Source organism: Nematostella vectensis, chromosome 9 (genome assembly GCF_932526225.1).
Source record: "Nematostella vectensis chromosome 9, jaNemVect1.1, whole genome shotgun sequence".
In the NCBI taxonomy this organism is placed as follows: Eukaryota; Metazoa; Cnidaria; class Anthozoa; order Actiniaria; family Edwardsiidae; genus Nematostella; species Nematostella vectensis.
In genome coordinates this window covers 521,029-538,902 of record NC_064042.1, presented here as the reverse complement: position 1 = coordinate 538,902, position 17,874 = coordinate 521,029, and the positions used below count along the sequence as shown (strand labels likewise).

Here is a 17,874-nt window from a genome sequence, read left to right as displayed (position 1 = left end):
TCTCCTAAAGCTCACGTGAATTCACCAGCGGGAAATGTGTACTTGATTGTGTGTGTATAGGGGGGAGAGGGGGGGGCATGAAAAATATCATTTTACATATTTTGGTAAGGGAGGTGAGAAAATAGTATGCACCTATAAAGTGCATCCAAAATATGGGGGGGGGGGGGGGGGGCTGGATATAAGAACTGAGGGTAGACAATAAGACAATAAATTAATACTTTATTCTAAACCTCTGGCAAAATGGGTGATGCGCTTAAAAGGGGTGCAACAATACCTATGGTATTTTACAGTGATCATAACATCTGTATTTCATTTCTACAATTTCCTGTCATTTTAAGAAGTCATACTGTCCATTAACTTTGATGCTGTCATAATCGCCATTTAAACCCCTAATTATTCATGCTCAGTTTTGGTTTATTCAAACATCTTTTTTTTTCAGAGAGTTTCCAGTTTTTTTTTTCTCTCAGCTTTGCTTACCAGTTTGTGTCAAGGGGAGGAAAGAAAAACGGTTTTCAGGCGTCTGCTGAATCAGCTACATACTTCTTTTCGTTTCATGGCTTTTAAAAAAAACTACCATTTGGCTTTCTTTGATTCATCTCTTCTATATACTTTTTTATCTACAACTATTCAAATTTGATAGATAAATAGGAAGTAGAGTTGTCTTTGACATCTCTATAATTTGTATGTACAGTTAGTTCAACAAGAGGCTGACTCGGTGTCTTTTCTTAAGGCTTCTTGCCATTCATCCCAACTGCCTGTGAAATAGTGCTCCCTAAAAGGTAGATGATACATAAAGTCATTGACTGGTAACAGTACAACACAAGCTACTAAAGCCACCAATACAAAGTTTAAAAAAAAAGTCGGCCAATTTCCCTGCTAGCAGAGGCCACTTTCTCTCAGCTATAGGATAGGATAACCCCATTCTCACAATCACCTTAAGGCCCCTCACCTGGCAACTTGTGGCTTCTTCTCCCCCTTAAACTAGGCTTGTAGGCACCCCGAAGCACACAATCAAATGGTAGCCCCAATCCCACTATCATTTGAGTGGCAGGCTCCTCCCCCTCCCAGTTGACTGGAATCCCCCTCCCCCAACACACACATGCTCAACAGGTAGCCCCCCTACTCACTCACAGTTACTGGCAGCCAAACCCTTTCCCCACCCAAGGTTGACTGCTAGCCCCCCCACCCCTCCCCACTCAGAGTTGACTTGTAGCCCCCCCCCCCTCCCCAATCACTGTTGATTGGTTGGTACCCCCCTTTCCACTCATAGTTTACTTGTACCTCCCCCATACCCCAATACTTTCTGTTGACAGCTAGCTTTTCACACTTGACAAGTTCCCCTACCCCACCCCTCACATTTAACTGCAAGGCCCAATGAAATGAAAGAAAAATTGATACCTTGCAAACTAAGAGATACTGAGGTACATTAATGGCTTGGCAAAATAATTTCTACAGACACTAGACAGGTGGCAGGGGAATAAGCACATTGCCAGTAACCTCTTGCCAAACAAAAAGCAGTGTTCTGTTCAATATTACCAACAAATCTAGCTTTGCTCACAAGAAAGCTTTGCAATAAGGTCATTCAGTAGGTTATTAGAATGTTTTCTATATTTTACCCTCTGTTTCCTTGCAAAATACGTTTTCCATGGAATTAGAGTGCTACCATAATTGGATGGTTTCAAGCAACTAATAATTGAAGTCCTTCCGCAATAAGTTAACTCACCCTGTGAATCCATTCTCCTTTAGTATGTCTATAGCTTCTTGGGCATGTTCTCCTGATATGCAGTGGATGACAATGTTGTTGTCTGATTTCTTTGGCATGGGTGCTCGGTAGACAAATTCAAACACCACAGGTGACAGTGCGAATGCAGACTCAAAGTCAGTAACTGCAAATACATAATTAGAGGGTTACAAGGGGTCGCCGGTCAGGGGTTATGAAAGATTCAAGGGAAAAGCTAGAATATTGCATTAACAAGCCTCTTGTCAGCTACGATTTTTTCATCCTAGGAAAGTAACAAGAGTGAAAAAGCATGACTGACAAAGACACCTTAAAGGGGGATTACAGTCACCAATTGCCGAAAATTGTAAAGTAACTGCTGTTTTTGGGTTTGGGGTTTGAAGAAGCCACAAACTATTTAGTAAGTGGTTTGGGTTTAACAGGAATACAGCAAATGCAAATGCATAAACTATACCTGAGCTGATTTACTTAACCTTACCTTAACCGTACTCACTCACACACAAAAAATAGCTGTGTTTGGCACATTTGTCATATAAACATGACGTATTTTGTTATAAATGTGAAACACTTTTTATATAAACGTGACGCACTTTGCTATAATATGACATATTTTGTTATATAAACGTGATGCACTTTGTTATATAAACTTGACGCACTTTGCTATAATCGTGACACATTTTGTTATATAAACGTGACGCACTTTGTTAAAAACGTGACACATTTTGTTATAAATGTGACGCACTTTGTTATATAAACGTGACGCACTTTGTTATAAACGTGACGTACTTTGTTATAAACATGACACACTTTGTTATAATCGTGACGCACGTTGTTATAATCATGACGCACTTTGTTATAAACGTGACGCACTTTGTTATAAACATGACGCACTTTGTTATAATCGTGACGCACTTTCTTAAAAACATGACGCACTTTGTTATAATCGTGACGCACTTAATAAACGTGACGCACTTTGTGATAAAAAACGCACTTTATAAAAAGCATCATGAAATTGATTAAAATGCAAGTTTATAACAGTTCGGACTACAGACGTTTTTAGTTTATAAAATGTGCGTATATTAATTAACAATAGGCGTATTCTATTAGTGAAGCTGTTTACATAAATGTCCATAATCTCGTATTACATATGAGCTACTGCGAATAACCGTTAATATTCAACCTCAGAAAACACTCCAGACTCTCTCGAACATTTGTTCGGATAACGGTATGCTGAGTTTTGCCTAATCGGATTACTGAAAGTTGCTTAATGATACCGGTCAGAATAAATGGTTCTCTGGCGCTTCAGTTTAGCAGTACGCACGGTGATACGAGGTTCCCAGGCGCGCACACAGACCGGAGGGAGGGTGAGTTGCACAGAGTGCCTTAGGCCTAGATTAAACGGCGTGCCAGAGTCGCACCGTTCTGTTTCGGTAGAGGTTCGATCGTAGAGCGGCCCTACAATAAACGTCGAACTTTTTGTTTGTTAACTTCCATGGGTATGGAGTGTAACAATATAGTCATTAGGCACAAAATACATGCTGCTTTGTCTTATGACGCTAAAATGGGGGTCAGAACACGGAGACTAGAAATGACAAGAAAAGCCTTCTTGGTCAGAGCAATATGGTCTAATAGGAATAAATTTATTACATGACGTAATAGATTGGATAAAAAGGCGACGACTCCTGCTGCGTCTTCTGTTTTTCTTGTTTTTCTTTTTTTAATTACAGAACGGCATTTCGCATGAAATGCACTCGTATTTCGTGTCCCCGAAACAATAGCTGCACATCTGTACCCGACCCGTCGAGTCCTCAGGTAATGATTTCCAAAACGCCGAAATTTTCACTATTGTCTTAAAAGTGTGAGGCAAGGGGCTACATACGGGCTTTCAGGCTACATACAGGGTCTCAGGGGAGTTATTGTCAATTTGGCTCATGCGCGGGGAATAGAATTAAATCTGCTGTCAAAATATCAACCTTGATTTCTGAACAATTCGTAAAATACTACCAAACTAAGAAAAAACAAACAAGCAAATACTGCTAAAGTCCCAAATAGAAACCTTTATTGCACTCAATCAGGTCTTTTACAGCCATCAACAACAATTATTAATACTGATATCTCGACAATACTGATATCACGACAGCCAAGACGTTTTTATCCGCTATTTTACATGCCTGCATTGCATCATGGGAGGCTTAGTTGCCCCCAAAAACATTTACCGATCCAAGGAACCAAGAATAAGCCTGAAAACAATTTTTGGATAAGGTAGGGTGCAAAAATGTTCCACTTCAGAGAGTAGGAGGCCATTCACTAGAAAAGTCCTATCTCACTCGCTGAAGCCCAGACAAGAAATCATCCCATTGAATCAACCTCAGCGTGCAAACATCTATAAGCACAGCATTAATTATGCCCAAATAGGTTTAATGATGTCCTAGCGCACTCTCCTGATGTGAAAAAACTGTAATTTTGGAGCAAATTACAAGTTGTGAGCAACTGGCCATAACACCGTGATAGCACCATCGCTAGACAAAAGAGACGCCGCAGTGCATTGTTGGAGACTTCAAGACATACCGACTTGGGTCAGCGGTGGCTTATCTTGACTGGTCTAGTGTCGATCTTGAAAAAGGAGGAAAGAGGGGGAGGTTTCTGTTTTTAGTCTGTTTTTCTCACAATTTTGTCCAAAATATAATAAAAACGCACAACCACATGACGTGATGCATAAAAAAAATGAAAAAAATATTGTTAGTTAAAATAGAATTAGAGAATGCTATGACAAGAGGAAAATGAGTGTGCAAAACTTACTTCCTATTCCTATTAGTACTGTCTTGTCTCCAAAAAAATGCGACTTCTTTACCAGGACGAGACCTTATTATTTCTCCCACTTTCTTACACGCTCAACCGATCACAGGAGCTTTTATAACGTTCATCCAAGAAACCGCAAAATATAAAAATACCTAATAATAATAATTAGGAGACAGTTGCAAACTCCATCTGACACTTATGCAGTCTTTTTTGCCGGACGTTTACCCCCTGGGAACCAGGGGACCAAACTTGCGCCCATGCTATTAGCGATCTTAGTTAATCGGCTAGCCTGTGCGACTGAAGTACGTAGATGATACGAACGTTTTCGAAGTATATAACGGTGCAGTCATAGCTATTTGATATAAGGCCTTTGCCAAAAGTCGGGGTATGCGTTTAAATCCTAAAAAATGTAGGGAGCTAGAGATAAATTTCCTGAAGTTTTTCCCAGCTAGATCGGTCTAATTGGACATTTTTGGAACTCCTGTGAAGAAAGTGGACAGTTATAAGATTCTTGGGGTTCATTTATGAAGCGACCTCAGGTGGAATGTGCACGTCGACTTTTTTATTAGGCAAACCAACACCTTAATGCGTTACGATCACTCAAGAGGGCAGGTATCCAGCCTGATGATCTGGTGCGCATATACTGCTCACTATTTAGATCTGTCCTTAAATATGCCGTGCCCGTCTGGGCTGGGCTTCCTGCCTATCTATCAGACATGCTTGAAACAGTTCAGAGGTGGGCGATGCGCATCATTTTCCTGCAGCTCGGGTATATCGCCGCCCTTCACTGCTCTGGACTAGGTCCCTTGCTGAGTGCCCGGATTACCTATGTCGCTTATTTGCGACCAATGCTAGAACGTCTCCTCCTCTGTGCTATGTTTTTTCCTAGAGGCAATACAAAAAGCCATGGCTACTCTCCTAGATCTGGTACACAGAACACAGAGAACTGATACCTTTACAGGAACTACTTCTAGGCTTAATGACTTTATAACTGTACGTTATCAATGATCTTTACAGCAGGAGGTAATAATAAGTCTGCTAGTAGTGGCGTGACTAGGAGCATTACTATGCTAGTAACGTGACAAGGAAAAGGAGCGTAGTAGCGTGACAAGGGGTGAGACTAGAACGTGGATACACGAATACGGTAGAAACAAATAGTTCATTATTTTGGCTCTTTTTATAAAGGTAGTTACAAAGGTAACTTTAAATAAATATATTTTCTCAGCATAAATTGTAGAAAGCTGGATGTTATAATACGGACTTTTGTCAGTTTGTTTTCACCGCTTAAACTTTTGCAGCAAAGTAAAGAATTTCCTCCTATTCCTGAGTAATCAAAACTACTGTAGCAAATATGACCAACTCTCCTTTAGTCAGCCATAGTTGATGGAAAAACCAGAATCGTTTTTCAATATAACAACACCGTCAAACAGAAAATTCCAGCAAAAGAAAAATCTTGAAGGAATCTGCTCAGAAACGTGTCTTTTTGCGTATCATAAGTTACGCTACGTTGAGCTTTTGAATATTTATGTTATTTTTTTTATCTTTTGAAGTATTCGCAGGGACCTGTTCTAATACGGCTATTAATATTATTGTCATATTAATGTAGAAATTCTTCTATTTTCGTAATGTGTCAAATGTTTTCACAAGAAATGAATTAACGTGCGCCACACAAAATCACAGTCTTTAATACTTTAGTCTTTAATACTAAGGGTTACACTTGAGTCGGAGCCGTGCTCTGTTGTGTCAACCTTACCGCTATTTCAATATGTATAATAGTGGTAGAAGCCTTATAAATAAATAAATAAATAAATAAATAAATACATAAATAAATAAATAAATAAATACAAAATCACAGTCTTTAATACTTTGCGAAAGTTGTAAATGCATACCTTTGGTTAATAAGAAATCCAATGTTTCCATAAGAAGTAATAATTTATTACTTTTAAAAAACTACACCACGGCTTTTTCTACATCTTTCTTCTTAGTCTATTCTTTATTGTCATTTATGATGGTTCGTTTTGACTGGTTGTCACGCCATATTTTAATAAAAGCGTAGACGTGTGACTGAGCAATTGACATGTCAACACGCTCGATGGCCGAGGCGTGAAAAACGGCTCGTAAATTCTCAAAGCTTACAGATCCATGACATGAACGGTTCAAGTTCAAATAAACCGCGGTCACATGAAATCTTGCACGTTTTTTTAAATCTCTTCTTCTAATGAGAAGCAAAGAATGAATTTTTCGCGCGCGTTCAATTTTTGTGCGAGCGGAAAGCAGTTTCAAAAGTAAAACTTCAGATTTCCTCAATCACACGGGCTGCCAAGGTCTTGAATTCGAAGATATCATTTTCACTAGACATTAAAGGATCTTTTAACCCCTCACCGTGTTTAATCGTTTGGTTATGCTTTATATTACTTACGCGGTATATTCACAGCGCCAGGTATTTTACCATCTTCAAATACTTCCTCTGGATTTCGCACGTCAAACAGTTGAATGTTTTTCTCGGCCATAAGCTTCCTCAAGTAAAACAGCGGCTCTCCGACAGATTCCTTACTATAGCATGGTTTTGTAGAATAGTTTTCCTGTTTTTTGACGGCATAAATAGCGAATAAGTTCGGGTTACTTGTAGTTTTTGTGTTCGGTGCGAGGAGCGAAGCTCGTACGAATCCTGCCACCCGTGGAACGAAAAAACAACGGCTTCGCAACGCCGCCATTTGCTCAAAAATCCCCTTGAATCACAATGTGTAAAAACTAATTTTCAAATCGTACCGTTTATCAGTTGATATAAACAATTCTAAAATTCACTGGTCACGTCCAAGTCTTTATACATCCACTCCCGCATCTGTAACGTAATCCCAAACCTCGACCTACAATGACGTAAACACAATCTGATTGGTCCTTTGCTGAAGATTGTCACGCAATTTAGTTCTTAGTTGTCAGATTTGTAAAAATCATTCTGATCAAGATAACCTATAAATACAGTACCACGCCAAAGTCTAGCCAGCTAAGTAGACTTAACAAAAAAGTGTTGACTTTCTATTTTTTATTAAAAAGGGTATACATCTCCTAAGTTCTAAAGCATTGTTTTCTTTCGTTATTGTTTCACACAGTGTCGATACTTTAATTTCCCCATTCCAGTGACTGGCTTTTACCTGAATTGAATTTTTCAATAAAGAGATTGCGCTTGCAACAGAAATGACAATCAAAAAAACTAGATCTGAATGTAGGTCAACGTTAAAGCTTTTGCTATAAATGTAAGGATAAAAGGAAATCTAAGAATAGAATCACACAAAAAAAAAACACACGTAAAAAGCTAAATCATTACCCCTTCAAATCGACATTTGTCTGGAATATATCAACAAAGATATCAACTTAACATGCCATTTAAGTGTTATAGACCACGCTACTGCTTTGAGTTGTGTCTAGCGACGAAAAAGTACACCATCATCATCCTTATCCTTGGGTGATCCACCCTTTCACCTCCAAAACTTGCCACAGGGAGACATGGGCCAGAAAATGAAATGACAATGAGCATGCATAAAGCAAATAAGAAAGATGGAAGGCTGTCTAAGGGGCATGGGCATGTTATGTATAGAGGTACGACAATCGTCCCCTATAAGTTCCCGGGGAAGGGGGAAGGCTGTCTTTAGGGTCATGGACATGTTATGTATAGAGGTACGACAATCTTCCCCTATGCATAAGGCAAATAAGAAAGATGGAAGGCTGTCTAAGGGGCATGGGGATGTTATGTATAGAGGTACGACAATCTTCCCCTATAAGTTCCCAGGGAAGGGGGAAGGCTGTCTTAGGGGCATGGGCATGTTATGTATAGAGGTACGACAATCTTCCCCTAAAAGTTCCCGGGGAAGGCTGTCTTAGGGGCATGGGCATGTTATGTATAGAGGTACGACAATCTTCCCCTATAAGTTCCCGGGGAAGGGGGAAGGCTGTCTTAGGGGCATGGGCATGTTATGTATAGAGGTACGACAATCTTCCCCTAAAAGTTCCCGGGAAGGTTGGGTGCGTAAACAAGGTCGGACAAACATTAGCCTGCGTAGCGGCTCAAGAGGAGGCCGCACGCTCGCTTTTTCTTCCCTCGTCGCCTTTCCTCCAGTCCCTCTCCTTGGGTCGCTACGCAGGCTAGACAAACGGGAATGGAAAATTTAGTAATTGATCCCCTATATGCTTATGTTTCTTAGAAACACTATTGCGATTGATAGATACTAAATGACCCCGATATTTGCCACGCCCTGCCATGGTGTGATGACGTAGGGCATGTCAAGGAGAGTGAGGTCATTCTTATCCCTCCCTCTAACTACCCCACTGCGCATGTGTAGAAGGCGCTGGAATTGAGCCGTGGTAAGGGTACATCTGAGGCGACTTTTAGATAGATAATAGGGCTTTAGAATAATCCTTGATTCTATTAGGCATCGATCAATATGATTTGTAATCTTGCGAGGCTAAATTTTCAACAGGTTTTCTCCAAATGTTTTTCAAGGCTTAATCTTTATATCATTTATCGTATGTCCGGGCCAATCGGGAGAAACCTGGTCGTGGAAGCCATCTTCCTTTGAGCACAAGGCATACGGAACATTGGGAGGGGCATATTTGAAAACTCAGCAGGTGCCGGCGAGCACGATATCATTAAAAGTTTACGGTATGTTAAAGAGCAGGGTTCTGAAGGGGTAAAACGGGAAAAAGAAATCGCCTTAATTTTATTATTTTTTAAATTGTTTTCATTAATTGTTTTTATTCAGCTCTCTTGCCCTCCATTTATATGACTACGACACAGTGGAGAGAGCCATTTCTGCGCTTTTCTTCATCGCTTCTTGCCATTCTGTCCAACCACCTGTGAAGTTATGGGTTCTGGAAAAAAAGCAGCTAGAAGTAGGTGGTGGTGAAAGTGGTGTGGTTCTTTCTGCTACTCTATCTCATAAACGACGGAGTAGCTACATATTTTTTCTATTACAATCAGTTCCATTTGCACTCAATCAATTCGTGGACAATAAGAGGAGTTAAAGGAAGAGTTACGTTGCTATTTCCACTTATCCTCCCCACCCCTAGAGAGTCAAACAAAGTTCAAGGAAAGTGACGGTATTCGCATTGAGTTCAGCATCTTGACAGTTCTTACCCAGTAAATCCATGCTCTCTCAATATTTCCATAGCTCTTTCTGCACGTCTACCCGATCGACAATGAATAACAATATTATTGTCTGTTTTCTTTGGCATCGGTACGCGGTAGGTCTGTTCAAATTTCTCAGGTGTCAGGCTGAACGCAGACGCGATGTCAGAAACTGCAAAATTAGACATGACTAATGAGAAATATAGTATAGAAATATATCAAAATAGAGCAAATAACACCAATTGCCGGAATACTAAAAGTTTATTAACGCTTAGCGGGCCCTGATTGGCTAAGGGTGTATCAGCTGATAATCACACTGACAAGTATGATCGTAAAGTGAGATTATTCCAAGAATATCCGAGGGATAAGTTACCTCAAATAAACATGGCATCATTTCAAAATAAATTTAGCATGTATTTGATAAACTGCGAAAGTGAAATACTGTTTGATTGACATGGTTGGAGCCAGGTTATCTTTATATTCTGCGCATACTGAAACACCTTCTGCGCGTGAAAAAAAGAACATATTCTTGGAGACGTCTGATAGGATTCGCAAAAGCTTCATGAATCGTCATTTCTTTTACCCATTCACAAAAATGAATAAGCGCAAAAGGCTGGGGGCTAAAGGAGAAGAGGCTATGCCGGCCTGGGGGGAAGGAAAAATGAAAGAATTAGGTTACAGGCGCGCGAAACACGTAACACAGTCTATAGGTGTGAGGGTGTTCGCTGATGTAGGCTCTATTTGCAGCCGGCGCAGGTTCCGCGGTAAAAAACGCGGCCAGAACGATATCGCGGTGGCTGTTGTGGCGGCAAAATGGTATCGTTAAATCTACGAGTAAAACGCAGACTTAACAGCTGTTTTTTTCTCCTGCAAATATTACAGTTTCTGGTAAAATGTGACCAGGGTGGGTTTTCTTGCGCGGTACTGGAACTATTTTCACCTCTACGGATTGAATAAATGAGTTGTTTCTTTGGCTTTGGCGTGGTTTATGATTATTAGTGCGTGTGTTTGTATCTCTTGTCTACTTTTTCGGCGCCCAGTGCTTTTTGGCGCTCTCTCATTGCGGTCTAACGGCCGTCTCGACTGCAAAATAGCTTCCGTGTCACGACATACCTAGTAAAAGAGACAAGGAATGAAACTCTCGCTAAAGTTTCTGTCGCTAGGCTCTCGAGCAGCGGTGGACGGATGTGAAATGAGCGGAAGTGGTTTTAAAGAGTGACGTCAGCGTGACAACAGCGCATAAAACCTAAGAAAAAACTCTAACTTTATTTAAACCGTAGAGGTGAGCTCCCTGTGGAATTTCGCCTCAAGTGGATTATTAGAACTGCAGAGTTTTCTCTGAACACTCACGTGGGATATTCACAGCCATGGGAATCTCGCCAGACTGCATGATCTCTTCTCGGCTTCTCACATCAAAGAGTTGGATGTTTTTCTCAGAAATAAGCTTTTTCAAGCAACATATAGTTACCCGTCCAGGAGTGTCGTTGTAACACGGCTCGGATGATTCTCCCTCCATGGCTCCCTAGAACTAAAAGCAAAGCGAATAAGGATCTGAATACATTGTTGTAAATATGCATGTTCATGTATCAATATTAAAATCACGCGTACATTAAAACTGATCAGTTCAAAATTTTTTCATAACTTTCAAAACGTCTCAAATCGTAAGATAATTCACCCTACCGTCGATAAGGAATTGTTTTTTAAACAATTCTGCAATTCCCAAGTCGTGTGTATTCTTTTACCTCAGCAGCACTGCATCCGTAACGCATCGAATGCCTCACTCGTCATGACGTCACAATAATCTGATTGGTTCATTAGCTGTAGTCAGTCATGCAATGTGGTAGTTTGGGGGCAGGAGGCCAAGGTTACAAGAAGAAACCATTAGGACGCAGTTCAAGAAATCATTTAATATGATGAAAACGCCTTTGCTACAATATTTTTTTAGATTACCTAATAATGCATCCAGTAATGATAATTTTCACATTCCTGTAACAATATCTTATGACAATGTATAATTTAGCCATGAAGAACGCGTTTTTTTCTTCAAATTACATGACGCGTTTAATTGATTCACGCATGACACAACAAAAAAGCAAGAACTCAATATGATAAAAGTCATTACAATATTGGGAAAACTGTTCCTAATTTTCACAAAACTAATATTTTAAGGTAGCCAATGTAGATTACCAGCTCTACATTTGCTTAAATATTTTCTATTTTGTACATTTCACATTGAATAAATAAATATAATCACCATCAAGTCCTCCTGCCTTACTCTATCTATAAAAGTTGTGTACGAAAGAAGAAACATTGTTTTTGGATAGTCTAAGTGGTAGAAATATCAATTTACATGACTCAGGATTCAGATTCTGTGTCTTTCATCATTGCTTCTTGCCATTCTACCCAACCGCCAGTGTAGTTATGTGTCCTAGAAACCAAAATGAAACCCAAACAATTTAGAGATGAAGGGAGAATACCATGAAGCGGGAATAGGGCCAGAGGATTATTTTGGAGCAGAAAAATTAAACAAAGTATTGCAAATGATTTTCCCTAAGGGATAGCACTAAGGGTGTGGTCAACAACAATTCTTACCCCTAAAAGATAGCACATTGGGTGTCGTTGAAGGAATTTTAACCCTGAGAGATAGCATTAAAAAACAAAGCTTGTTTTGATCAGCTGACGGATATATTGATATGTTACCGACAATAAAGTCGACTGTATTAACTGATCAGTTGACTTGTTGTTTATTTTAAAATTAGTTTCAAGCGATTGGGCCAACATTTAGCGTAAGACACCCTAAAAGATAGCAGAATCGGAAAAATCCTCCTCCCCAGACGTGAAAACCACTCAAAGATAGCAGAATCGAAAAAAAAAAATCCTAAAACACACCCTAAGAGATAGCAGTTGCTAAGAATTTTATACCCTAAAAGATAGGTCGAACACCCCCGTCTACTTTTCTTTTCTTTCCCCCCCCCCCCCCCCCCCCCCCCCGGGAGTTCTTACCAACTTGCTCGTATGAGTCTTTGAGTCTGGCATTTTTAGGGGGGGGGGGGGGAAGGGTGCAAATTGAACACCCAAGAACACACTAGGGACACAATGGGAAAACACTAGGGACACATAAAACACACTCTAGCTGAAGCTTTCTTACCCAGTGTAACCAATGTTTTGCAGAGTATCTATGGCTTGTTGCGATCTTCTACCAGTTCTGCAATGGAAAACGATGTTGTTGTCTGTTTTAGTCGGCATGGGGACGTTGTAGATCTGCTCGAATATGTTTGGTGGTAAACTGAAGGCTGAAGTGATGTCTGAGACTGAGAAACACATGAAACAACAATGGTTATTCTGTGACCCTAAGAAATAAGGCCCGTACCCAGGATTATTTTTTGGGAGGGGGTGCAAAATCCGAAAAAGTGGACCTTATATTTCCAGGGGGAAGGGATTTCTCTGATAAAAATCTAACCATGCATTTGCAGTATCTCCATGGGACGTTTATTGTCGGATTGGCTACATACCAGAGTGATCTAGCAGATGCTTAATAGCTTTGTCTACAAAAAAAATAGCACGTCTATTGAGAACCGGAAGTGGACCTTTGGCGTTCGCACCCCCCCTCCCCCTGGGTACTGGCCTGGAAATGGAAGTCACTAATTATTGACGTAATATTGAGGTGATATTTATTGAAGGTAATCCTGTCTTTTGCGCAATGTCTTTCAAAAACAAAAACAAAACAAAAAACAAAAAAAAGAACAGAACAAGAGACGAACAATGGAGAAAATTGTTTGCATTCTTTGTGTGCACTCACGGCTTCACTCCGTCAAAATGAGCCGCAAGCGAAGGTCGAGCCTGTGGTACCAAGGGTACGCGTGCACATTTTGAACAAAACTTTTCTATTTAAAAACATGACAGCTAGTCTACAAGTGTTTTCGGTGAAACTTAACACCATTTTTCAATCCTTATAAAGAAATAATAGGGTCAGACAGGAAATATTTGGCCTTGACATTACTAGCCCCTTACACGGGAGGGGCTGTGAAGCAAGAATTTATTAAAAAAGTCAAACGTACTTTCGATATTGATAAAAGAACCTTTAGATGTTTTTAGCCAAATCTTTTTATAAAATTGTCTCTTTATATAAGCAGAAAATAACAAAGATTGATTCACTTACGAGGAATATTCACCGCTCCAGGTATTTGGCCAGTTTCGAGTAATTCCTCGGGGTCTCGTACATCGAAAAGCTGAATATCTTCCTTCGAAAGCAATTCCTTTAAACACGATAACGTTACTTCGCCACCATTTTCTTCGTAACAACGACTCCAGCCCTCATCTCGTTGTTCTTGACTTGCGTAAAATGCAAGCAGATTTCGATTGATAACTGGAGCTTGTCGTAAGAACACGGCACAAACGCCTCTGACAACTCGCGGGGAGAGGCTAAGCGCAGCTCGGATCCGTAAGGACGCCATTTCAAGTGAATAAAAAGAAAAAATCCTTAGCGTCCTCTACCTAAAATTGTGATGCTGTCTACAAAAAATAATCCGCTTTCTATCGTGAAACGAGCACAATTCCAGTAATTTATATTCGGGGCACGTAGTCTTCTTTTTGTTCATTGGTTGCTAGCTTGACAGGTCACGGAATCTGGCAAATTTTGCTTAGTCATCGTGAGACCATTTCCGTCACACTAACAAGGCTGATGCCTTGCGTGACACTTGCGTGAAATAAAATATGTTGTGGCTGAATCAGACGGAGTGATGCCTTGTTCTGAGTCTTTGAAATTTCAATCATTCTAAAGATTCCCAAATATTTTTTTAATTGAAACAATTGCCACTAGAGCGAGCACCGCATATTTCCAACATGGGTGATAACCATGATAGCCAGTGTATGTATAACGCGGTGACGAACCGCATTTATCTGTTTCGCCTTCATTCTTTGGGGGTCCAAACCAGCAACTTACTAGATCTATGCATTCAAAATTTGAATGCATAGATCAAAGTTGCAACAACCTTGGCCTGAATTTTTTTAGAATGTTTTTTTATTTTATTTTTTTTTATCATACATAATAATGTATGCAATAAAAGGCAGTGAAGAGATGAGTTTACATGACTATTAAATTATTTCAGAAGCTGAAGTTTTTTCCGATACTTTCTTAGGCAAACGGATCAGCTAGACAGCAACTACATACTTTATTTAGTGCTTTAAAAATTATTTACAGTAGTGATATATATAATTTATCTATATATATAATATTTCCATTTCCATAGCCAAGTGGGAACAAGAACAAGACCCCCCCCCCCCCCCCTAGAAGACTGGAAGGTTCGCTCTAATAAAGAAAAATTGAATACCACTACGAGTACTAGGAAGAGCTCTATCTAAGAGGAAATGGTCTGCTAAATGGGTAAACGAACCCCCCACCCAAGTCAAAATTCTGGCTATTGGCCTGCTTTCATCTATGAGTGAGCAACCACGAAACGAGCTTCTAGGGATGAAGCGGTAGTTTGCATGTTTTTTTGTACATTAAAATATATGTTTTCTGTATACATAAATAACAGAGGCCTACAGCTACCAAAAATAGAAAATGATAAAATAAATAAACTACAGGCACATCAGGTGTGTAGCAAAGGAGCAGGCTGTGTACTTTCCCTGACCACCAAAAAGTGAGTTATTTGATTATTGAAGATTGTCAAATAATATTATATAAATATAGAATTTAAAATATAATTCTCATTACATTAAATCAACCCACACAAACACTTCAAATAACACCTTAATTTTAAAGGATTAGGCAGAGGTGTGGATATCCATGCATGAAGAAGGTAGAAAAATCTTAGATCAATAAACTAATAATCCTGAGTCAGGAATTTGACTCTGTGTCTTTCTTCATTGCTTCTTGCCATTCTACCCACCCTCCGGTGTAATTATGTGTCCTAAAAACGAAAAGTAAAACTTGGTTTCATACTTGTTAAGTCTGTAGACTTGTTTAAACACCGCATTCAAGTTGACAACACACAATGAAATAATAACAATAATTGACAGAATTGAAAAGCTATATAAAAACAACAGGCAGGCATGGGGATATTTGGTTGGGGTTGCTTGATAAGAATGATCTTTTCTCACCCCCCCCCCCCCCCCCCCCCCTGCAACAAAAAAAAAGTAAGAAATACACATAAATGTGATTTAACAACAAAATAATAATACAACTTCCAGTAAATCCCCATTATCAACTCTTTTGATATCATATTATTGTATCATATCATAATGTTCTTACCCTTTGAAACCAAGGTTTTTCAGGGTGTCTATGGCATTCTGGGCCCTTACACCAGTTCTACAGTGAAATACAATGTTGTTGTCTGTTTTGCTTGGCATTGGAACATCGTAGATCTGTTCGAAAATTGCAGGAGGCAAACTAAATGCTGCAGTGATGTCTGAAACTGCGAAAGAGAATTATAAAAACATTAAAACCTTAGTAGTTTTTATATACCTTATTTGCCTTTATTTTCGCGGCCTTTATTTTTGCAAAATTATTCTTGGCCCATTTTGCGAGTCTTTAATTTTGTGACCTCAGAGTAAAAATTTCACAAATTTGAAGTTCAAATTTACTTTATTTTCTCGTTTTTACAAAAAAAATTGATGCTACCCAACAGCTGAAACAAGACCAATAAAGCCAGTTTGCTGTCACTTAGCAGCTTCTGAAAGTCAGTTTCGGGCTTTTTGTCCAGACTTTGGACTCTCTTTGCGCTCGACAGTCTGGCTGGACTAAAAGCCCGAGTGCGCGAGGGTGCGCGAGTTGGCCTATACAAGCTGCTGGGTTTCCTGTGTTAATATGCTAGAGAGTAGAATAGAACCGAGTGTCTCGGCACTTGAGTATGGGGGAGGAAAGGTAGTGTGAACTATAAGATCTTTACACCTTGATTCTTTAAACGAAATTGAGCTTATATATATATATATATATATATATATAAGAAAATAAATAAATGAGCTAGCTTAGCAGCATAAAAGTGACTGAATTCTTAAAAACAAATTTACTTACGAGGGATATTAACTGCTCCAGGTATTTGGCCAGTTTCGAGTAATTCCTCGGGGTTTCGAACATCGAAAAGCTGAATATCTGCCTTCGAAAGAAGTTCCTTTAAACACGTTAACGTCACTTCACCGCCATTTTCATCGTAACAAGGTCTCTTAGAATTTTTGTCTTGTTGTTCTTGACTTGCGTAAAATGCAAGCAGATTTCGATTGATAACTGGAGCTTGTCGTAAGAAAACGGCACGAACGCCTGTGACGACTCGTGGGGAAAGGCTAAGCACAGGTCGGATCCGTAAAGACGCCATTTTAAAAGACTCAGAAAAATCGCACAAAATGATAGAACGGGATGTCGTTCCTTAGCACTTGTGATGATTTACGTGACAGGCGCTTTGCCTAATTATATATTCTTGCAGCATTTCATTCTATTCGCTGAATTGTTGCCTAGTAACGTCGACGTCACGAAATCTTGTAATTACTGAGTCAGAATGATGGTCATTTCTCGTCATGCTATTATAACGCTGATATGCCGAAATTTGTCGTCTAAAAGGATTGCTCTCTTTACTAAAACGGAAACAAATGCCAAAAAGAGATATTTAAAAGTTGAAATTGCAGGTTTTTGAGTGTCGTTCGCGCAGGCGGTTTGACCTTCAAATCTGTATAAGAGTGACTTGACAGATCTGATTACACAACCCGCTGTTTCGTGTACATCACGAGAATGACGTTATACATGCTTCATCAACGTGACGTTGACAGAAAAGTGACTGCCATGACCGTAATTAATGATAATTAAAAAAATGGACAAAACCCATAATCTAAAATATAGAACATATAGAAAAACAAAACAAAAAACAAGGAAAACGTTTAAAAACGTCGGATCCAGAAGTTTAGAAAAGTGGGGGCCGAAGCAAAAGTTTCAAAAAAGGGGGGAGAGGGGGGGGGGGGCGAACTTATTGTTCTTCCGTATATTTCCTTATAATTCTTGTTATTTTTTAGCCAAATGTCTGATAATGGGGGGGGGGGGGGGGAAAGCTCTTAGATCCGCTACAGCCTGTTAACCCAATGACACCTCACACGGGCTGTAGGTAGTATCAAGGGTGAAGGTATCTGTTTTTGGTCTGTCTTTTTTGTAAATTCTGCTAAAAATTTGCCAGAGGTCAATGGGTTTAAAAAAAGCAACATAGAGGTTGGTGAGTGGGGGTGGGGGTGG

General features: G+C 39.6%; 3 protein-coding genes across 5 annotated transcripts; all 3 read right to left on the bottom strand.

Moving 5' to 3' along the window:
- Positions 1-202: 202 nt before the first annotated feature.
- On the bottom strand, positions 203-7,394 carry LOC116613114 (thiosulfate:glutathione sulfurtransferase). The gene is made up of 3 exons (XM_032373745.2): positions 6,957-7,394; positions 1,724-1,886; positions 203-772 (listed from the first exon to the last, which is right to left on the bottom strand). The coding sequence occupies exons 1-3, from the start codon at positions 7,249-7,251 to the stop codon at positions 697-699; spliced, it is 534 nt and encodes a 177-aa protein (XP_032229636.2). The 5' UTR covers positions 7,252-7,394; the 3' UTR covers positions 203-696.
- A 1,840-nt stretch (positions 7,395-9,234) lies between these two features.
- Positions 9,235-11,453, bottom strand: LOC116613115 (thiosulfate:glutathione sulfurtransferase). The gene is made up of 4 exons (XM_048732327.1): positions 11,340-11,453; positions 11,010-11,187; positions 9,669-9,831; positions 9,235-9,403 (listed from the first exon to the last, which is right to left on the bottom strand). Exons 2-4 carry the CDS (start codon positions 11,173-11,175, stop codon positions 9,319-9,321), a joined length of 414 nt encoding a protein of 137 aa, XP_048588284.1. The 5' UTR covers positions 11,176-11,187; positions 11,340-11,453; the 3' UTR covers positions 9,235-9,318.
- A 93-nt stretch (positions 11,454-11,546) lies between these two features.
- On the bottom strand, positions 11,547-17,074 carry LOC5500552 (thiosulfate:glutathione sulfurtransferase). Of its 3 annotated transcripts, none has more exons than XM_048732326.1 (3): positions 16,675-17,074; positions 12,808-12,970; positions 11,547-12,087 (listed from the first exon to the last, which is right to left on the bottom strand). In XM_048732326.1, the coding sequence occupies exons 1-3, from the start codon at positions 16,970-16,972 to the stop codon at positions 12,015-12,017; spliced, it is 534 nt and encodes a 177-aa protein (XP_048588283.1). In that variant the 5' UTR covers positions 16,973-17,074; the 3' UTR covers positions 11,547-12,014. The 3 variants fall into 3 exon arrangements, with proteins under 3 accessions (XP_048588283.1, XP_001626174.3, XP_048588282.1); XM_001626124.3 differs by lacking the exon at positions 16,675-17,074 and adding an exon at positions 13,819-14,217; XM_048732325.1 differs by lacking the exons at positions 11,547-12,087; positions 12,808-12,970 and adding exons at positions 14,812-15,571; positions 15,913-16,075 and having other exon boundaries at positions 16,675-17,071.
- Between the last annotated feature and the right edge of the window lie 800 nt (positions 17,075-17,874).